The following is a 7,975-nucleotide window of genomic DNA, read 5'->3' as shown; positions in this document are numbered from 1 at the left end:
ATCGGCCACACAATAGGTTTTCCCTAAGTATGTTGGGAACATTCTTTCCATCCCATTGGCTACACAATAGGTTTTCCCTAAGTACTTTGGGAACATTCTAGCCATTCCATTGGCTACACAATAGTGTTTTCCTAAGTACTCTGGGAACATTCTAGCCATCCCATTGGCTACACAATAGGTTTTCCCTAAGTACTTTGGGAACATTCTAGCCATCCCATTAGCAACACAATAGTTTTTTCCATAAGTACTTTGGGAAAATTCTGTCCATCCCATTGGCTACACAATAGGTTTTCTGAAGTACTTTGGGAACATTATAGACATCCCATTGGCTACACAATAGGTTTTCCAGAAGAACTTTGGGAACATTCTAGCCATCCCATTGGCTACACAATAGTTTTTTCCATAAGTGCTTTGGGAACATTCTAACCATCCCATTGGCTACACAATAGTTTTCCTAAGTACTTTGGGAACATTCTAGCCATCCCATTGGCTACACAATAGTGTTTTCCTAAGTACTCTGGGAACATTCTAGCCATCCCATTGGCTACACAATAGGTTTTCCCTAAGTACTTTGGGAACATTCTAGCCATCCCATTGGCTACACAATAGTGTTTTCCTAAGTACTCTGGGAACATTCTAGCCATCCCATTGGCTACACAATAGGTTTTCCCTAAGTACTTTGGGAACATTCTAGCCATCCCATTAGCAACACAATAGTTTTTTCCATAAGTACTTTGTTAAAATTCTGTCCATCCCATTGGCTACACAATAGGTTTTCTAAAGTACTTTGGGAACATTATAGACATCCCATTGGCTACACAATAGTTTTTTCCATAAGTGCTTTGGGAACATTCTAACCATCCCATTGGCTACACAATAGTTTTCCTAAGTACTTTGGGAACATTCTAGCCATCCCATTGGCTACACAATAGTTTTCTTCCCCTAAGTACTTTGAGAACATTCTAGCCATCTCATTGGCTACACAATAGTTTTCTTCCCCTAAGTACTTTTGGAACACTCTTGTCATCCCATTGGCTACACAACAGGTTTTCCCTAAGAATTTTGGAACATTCTAGCAATCCCATTAGGTACACTTTAGTCTTGCCCTAAGAACTTTTATGCTTAGATTGGCTTTTGGTTGGCCTTGCCCTGTAAGACTCAGATTGGCTCTCCTTCTCTGATTGGCTACAGGTAGATTTAGCCCCGTGAACATTCTCCTTTTTTTGTCTTGCCTTGAACATGTTCTGATTGACCACAGGTTGAGGGCAGTTAATCGCTCAATTTGGGGCAGTACCAGCTGGTTATCCCAGACATAGTAGATCAACAGTGAACATTCTCAAATCTCTGTTGTTGTTCTTCTGGTATTTAACCCACTTACTCAGAACTCCTATTGCTAAACAGTGGTGAAATAACCCCCAGAATCCCTTTTGACAACGTGCCTGGAAGCAATTCTGTGACACGGCAGAAAATGACGTACAACAGAAGAGTGGTTGTCCAGTTTTTCAGTTAAAGCTCCCCATGAAGGTCCAAGCATTCGTCACCCCCCTTGTGAGAGTGCGTGTAAGTGTTTGTACTTGTGAGAGTGTAGGTGAGTGTGAGAGTGCGTGTAAGTGTACTTGTGAGAGTGAGAGTTCATGTAAGTGTTTGTACTTGTGAGAGTGTAGGTGAGTGTGAGAGTGCGTGTAAGTGTACTTGTGAGAGTGCATGTAAGTGTTTGTACTTGTGAGAGTGTAGGTGAGAGTGCGTGTAAGTGTTTGTACTTGTGAGAGTGTAGGTGAGTGTGAGAGTGCGTGTAAGTGTACTTGTGAGAGTGCATGTAAGTGTTTGTACTTGTGAGAGTGTAGGTGAGTGTGAGAGTGCGTGTAAGTGTACTTGTGAGAGTGTAGGTGAGAGTGCATGTAAGTGTTTGTACTTGTGAGAGTGTAGGAAAGTGTGAGAGTTCATGCGAGTGTACTTGTGAGAGTGTAGGTGAGAGTGCATGTGAGTGTTTGTACTTGTGAGAGTGGAGGTGAGAGAGTGCATGTGAGTGTTTATACTTGTGAGAGTGTAGGTGAGAGTGCATGCGAGTGTACTTGTGAGAGTGTAGGTGAGTGTCCTATATTCTTAGTAATGATTGATAATCCAAAATAAACAAAAAAAACATGCCCACCAACAATTAAAGGGGAAATTAACTCAAAAACTCCTGCCAAATGAACAAAAATATACAGTTAATTATAAGCAACTTCCCAATACCCATTCATGAAACATTTTCACTGGTTTTACAGTTATCTGTAAATGTCCAAACTGTTGAAAGTAATATCTATGTCCCTATATTTTCTGTGCATAAGTCAGTTCTCCAGGTCTGGAATCTGGAACATTGTCTCTAGAGTTGAAATTTTAGACTCGACTGATATTGCTCTAGAATTATATTTTCCTCATTTATGCAGGGAAGAGTTCCCCTTTAATTTTCCAGGTCTATTGCTACATGAATGGACCTTCTTCCTTCTGTTGCAGAGTTGCGTATAATTGTTGCATATTGGAAATAGGGTTCTGGTGTGTGAGAAGTGAACGGGTTCAGAACGAGGGATTGGGGTCGTTGAGGAGCAGAGAGTTTACCTTGGAGGGAGGGGGGAAGCAGAGGAGCCAATAGCAAAGCAGCCTGATAATGAGAAGCAGCGACAGCCAGTGATCCCTAAAGTGCAAAGTACAAAGAGGATCAAGAAAAGGAAGAGTCAGAGGGAGAAGGAAAGTGGTAAATGAATAAAGAGGAAGAGAGAAGCGGAAAAGCAGGCAGAGAGAAGGAGGAGAGAGGAAGAGATAAGACCAGCAGCGATAGAACAGACGGCCAGACTGTTCTACCACAGGGAGATAGAACACTGACTGTAACAGCTGAACAAGCGACAGAGCACAGGTGAGTGGCTGAAGCTGCAACACTGACTGGCGGATACACTAGAGAGTTTCAAGGAAGGGTCGGGTGCCGTTTGTAGCAAATGAGACAAAACCAGGCTGCTGATGCTTTTACTGCACTCTCAATGACCCAGGGATTGGTCTGATTGCACTTTTGGGGTCAAGTTGTCCTGAAACAAATGGGGGGGATTCAGAGATCGACAGATACAGCGGAACAGAGTCCTCAGTGTCATAGTTACTGCTTCATCCCATCAAACTACAACAACCTCCATTGGGTATCGGGACTTGGTGTCCCCTGCTCTAATGCACCCCTCCAAAAACCCCATTCCTAATCTTTTCTTCTCCCCATTCTGTGTGGGTTGGGGTACTTAATAAAGCCTCACTAACAGCCGAAGTGAAAGAGGCACTAGCTTAAAAGTGTTGACACCTCAGCCCAGCTGCACTCCTCGTTAATTACCCAGATACGTCGTGCTCACTGTGGGGTCCCCTAGCAGATCCCCCAAATGAATACAGATACTGAAAAAAAGCAGGGCACTCAGAATAATATCAGTGTCATAAAAAGTTTATTTTTACGTAGAAAAGGCCTAACGCGTTTTGACCTCCACTTTAGTGCTCACTGGGGGGGTTCCTTGGCATATCCATAAATAAATACAGATAATATTTAAAAGAAAAGCAGGGCACTCAGAATTATATCAGTGCAATAAAAAGTTCATTTTTACATGGAAAAAGCCCAACGCGTTTTGACCCCCACTCTAGTGCTCACTGGGGGGTCCTGGCAGATTAGCGAATAAGATAATATTAAAAAGCATGGCACTCAGGATAATAGTGCAATAACAGGTTTATTTCTACATAGCCCAACGCATTTCGAGTCGAAACATGTTTTTGTTTTTTAACTGATAGCCTTGGCGCCCTGTTACTTCTATATAATATATAACCAGGCAGGGTCTACATTTAATATGTGGCAGATTTTAAAACGGGAAGTTATAGCACCCACTAGAGTTTTTTAAGATTGCATGTGACCAATGGAAGGGATTTGGCCATGGAAAGTGGGCAGGACATATGAATGTAATACCATGGCCAGATGGAGAGTAGTTGCCACTGCTAAGTTGACCTAATTTAATGCTGAGCCAACAACCATCACCAGTAGTAGTAGCCAAATAACATTACAGGGCCACAGATCCACAGGGTTGGTATCTAGTAGAACATGGTGCTCACACGTGTGTAGGGGTCACAAGGAGACACAGGCATGTTATACATTCACTATGGGGTGGTTAACCTTTGTCTCTGTGGCTAAACCACAACAACAACAACTTTCCCCATTACCTAAGAGGGAATGCTGGGAAGTGTAGTTTGTCCGCAGCTATATAATTGTATATGCAGAGCAATAATGCAGAGGGTATAGCAGGGGCACATGGCACGTCATGACATGGAAAAGACTGGTACCTGACAGCTGGTAGAATGCACGGGGGGGAGGAGGGGAGACAGGGGTCACTCAGGCCTTGTCCTGTTACTCAGTAAGAGAAATTAATGAAGTGGAAATGCTGACTCGGGGGAAATGTTCAGCAGCATGAGACAAATATCTGTTATTTCACAGAGCTGGATGCGGGGGGTCCTAGTAAACCATGTGACTTCATATATAGCCCCCCCGCTCCCTGTCGATTGTATAACAGTTGCACATCTATCTATCATCAATCTATCTGTCTGTCCATCTGTCTATCTATCATCTATATTATCTATCTGTCTATTTATCTGTCTGTCCTTCTGTCTGTCATATAAACATATCATCAATCGATCTCTATCTATCATCTATCATTCTGTCTGTCTATTATCTATATCTAATCGACTGTATCCACTATCTATCTATCTATCTATCTATCTGTCTGTCTGTCTGTCTGTCTGTCTGTCTGTCTGTCTATCTATCTAATAATCTGTATCTGTCTGTCTGTCATCTATTTGTCCATATCTATCTATCTATCTGTCTATCTGCTGTCTGTGTGGGTATCTATCTACTGTATCTATCATCTATCTCTTTCTCTCTCGTTATCTCTCTTTCTATATGTTTCTATATATCTAGCTAGCTAGCTGTCTGACCATCTGTATGCCTCTCTATCTATCTATATATCTGCCTATCTCTCTATCTATCATCTCTCTCTCTCTCTCTCTCTTGCTCTCTCTCTCTCTCTCTCTCTCTCTGTCTATCTACTGTCTGCTGTATCCACAGGACCTGTAATCTATAAACTGCAAAAAATCTGCTAAAGACAACCAAACAACATGGTGGCACGAGCTGACCTTTTACCAGCAACCAACAATAGCTTGCATTCCATATCCTTCCTTCCTTCCTTCCTTCCTTCCTTCCTTCCTTCCTTCCTTCCTTCCTTCCTTCCTTCCTTCCTCTATCTATCTATCTATCTATCTATCTATCTATCTATCATCTATCTATCATCTATCTATGTATCTGTCTATCTATCTATCTATCTATCTATCTATCTATCTATCTATCTATCTATCTATCTATCATCTATCTATCATCTATCTATCTATCTATCTATCTATCTGTCTATCTATCTATCTATCTATCTATCTATCCATCTATTTATCTCTCTTTCTCTCTGGGTGATGGGTCACTGGGAAATGCATTGTACAAGGGCTTGAAAGAAAGGAGCCTAATATTATTACATTACTAATAAAATAATTACTGGCCCGTTAAGCATTGTTGACTTAAACCAGGGGTGTCCACAAGGCAGATCTGGATCTGCCAGTAGACCTTTAGCTGGTGATCAGTAGATCTCAAGGCACTGTCAGCAAACCGCTTATGGTTATGGTTACATAAGAAATGGTTTCTTTTTAAATATAGCAATATAAATTCTCTTATAAATCAATATAATATATAAGTAATATTTTCCAAGGAACAGAATGCTAACAGTGATATTATGGATGTAGATCATAATGGGACAACATCACTAAAAGTAGACCTCATATTAGTAAAGTATGGGCACTCCTGACTTAACCTGTCTGCATGTGAAATATATATATTTAACCAGTTTTATCCTTTCTCCTTACCTACTGTCCCTGTTTTCTTCTCAGGTGCCCCTGTGATGCCTGGACCTCCCTAACCCTTCTACTTCCCACTCTCCAGTATGTCCTTCTCTCCCTCACCCTCTTCCCCTAACTCTTCCCTCCCCACTTCATCCTCCCAGGGATCAACGTGCCAGCTGGATGAGTCCTACAAGCATATCTTCCTCCCTATCTGCTACCTCTTTACATTTCTGCTCAGCCTGGGCCTCAACTCAGTGGTCCTCACACAGTGCCTACGTCACCCAAGGAACCCATCTCTGGTCTACATGTTCAACCTGGCTCTCAGCGACCTGATGTATAGTCTGTCCTTGCCCTTTCTCATCACTAGCTACATCTCCCGTGACAGATGGCTCTTCGGGGACCCCATGTGTCGCTTAGTTCGTTTCCTCTTCTACTTTAACCTCTACTGCAGTATATTCTTCCTCACCTGCATCTCATACCATCGCTACAGGGGCATCTGCCACCCAATGCGCACTATGCGTATAGAGACCCTACGATGGGTGAGGGCTACCTGTGTGCTGGTCTGGACCCTTGTATTTGCTTTGACATCACCCATTCTGTTCTTTGCCCGGACAGGACCCCTAGATGGTCCAGTTGATGGAGTAACCTGTTGGGATGATGCCCTTGATGAAGACCTTCCTAAATATGTACCATATGGGGTTTTCCTTCACATATCAGGCTTCTTCCTGCCATTCTCACTCACTGCCTGGTGCTATTCTCGGGTGGTACGTACACTGTGGCGGACATTAAAGGGGGGCGTTGTGCCTGGACCAGTTCCTGGAGTTGCTCAGAGGCGCAAATCAATCCGAACCATTGTCACAATCACCCTCCTTTTTGCTCTTTGCTTTTTGCCTTTCCATGTGACCCGCACAATATTTTTGGCCCTGAGAGCAGGAGGAGCTGCCCTTGGTGGTTGCCGAGCACTAGGGGTGGTGGCTGTCTGCTATAAGGTTACTCGACCCTTAGCCAGTGCCAACGCCTTTCTCAATGCTTTGTTGTACTTTTTAACCAAGGAACCCTGTGGTCGAGGGAACAGGGGGAAAAAAGGAGAGCCTATTTCAAAGCAAGAGGGCAAGAAGGGACAATCCAAGGAATCCCAGGTCTGGGGAAACATTTACCCTTCTTTCCCGTGAGATGTACAAAATAAAAGAAGCCAACCCTGAGTAATAAAGTGATGTGATGGAATTTCTGCATGAGACAAGATGGCTGTGATGGGCTTGGGGAAATGGGCATCTAGATGGACAGTTTCTCCTACTTGGGTGTGGATGGAAGTTCTTGACCTGTGGAGCATTTCTTTGAATGGACAATGTAAGCTACATGTAGACTCTGTACCAAACTATGCATCATGTTGTAGAAGGACAATGGATGCCCTATGAACCAGGATAAAATGGAGTGTGATGACTGTGTGTCGTCAGGAGGAGATGCTTCATATTCTTACATGGTCCACATTGGGAAATGTACTGTTTCTGACCATCTATGACAGTACATAACCTCTAATATATACCTCTGCCTTTTATGGAACCTTTAAAATATATAGTATACTGGGATATTTATCATTTAAACCTTTTGTTATTAAATCACCCATTGCCTTTGTGTTCAACATTTATAAAAAGGAAACAGGCTGTCAAGGCTCCAAATATTTCATGTGCATGTTTCCTCACAGGTGCATTGCTATCTGAAAATACCAACCAATTGCAAGCAAGAACTTTTCTCAGCCTTTAAATGAATCACCCACAGCAAGACTATGGCCAATGGCCAGCTGTGGATGTGGATTTAGCAGGGTCTGGTGATGGTAGGTGGTGTTATGTCTGAGGAGGATCATGAGCTTTGATTAAAATGAGGGATAACAATCAGACCAGTCTCTTGTTAAAGGAGAAGGAAAGGTGCTCTTTACTTGGGGGTGCCAAAAGTTAGGCACCTCCAAGTGATTGTATATACTTACCTCACACCCCGGGCCGGGGTTTCCAGGGTTTCTTCCAGCGAGCACCACGGAGAGATCGGCTCACTTGAGTGT

The 7,975-nt window shown here is 42.9% G+C and overlaps 1 protein-coding gene across 1 annotated transcript; it reads left to right on the top strand.

The window, feature by feature from the left end:
* The first annotated feature begins 2,453 nt into the window (after window positions 1–2,453).
* LOC108703507 (P2Y purinoceptor 4) lies at window positions 2,454–7,376 on the top strand. The gene is made up of 2 exons (XM_018239667.2): window positions 2,454–2,890; window positions 5,971–7,376. Exon 2 carries the CDS (start codon window positions 6,024–6,026, stop codon window positions 7,092–7,094), a length of 1,071 nt encoding a protein of 356 aa, XP_018095156.1. The 5' UTR covers window positions 2,454–2,890; window positions 5,971–6,023; the 3' UTR covers window positions 7,095–7,376.
* The last annotated feature ends 599 nt before the right edge of the window (window positions 7,377–7,975 follow it).

Source organism: Xenopus laevis, chromosome 3S, assembly GCF_017654675.1.
Source record: "Xenopus laevis strain J_2021 chromosome 3S, Xenopus_laevis_v10.1, whole genome shotgun sequence".
NCBI lineage: Eukaryota > Metazoa > Chordata > Amphibia > Anura > Pipidae > Xenopus > Xenopus laevis.
The sequence above is the reverse complement of the archived record's forward strand: the minus strand, read 5'-3'. Positions and strand labels throughout refer to the sequence as shown.

Coding starts and splice junctions, on each gene's coding strand:
- LOC108703507 (XM_018239667.2), top strand. CDS start 6,024: ATGTCCTTCTCTCCCTCACCCTCTTCCCCTAACTCTTCCCTCCCCACT.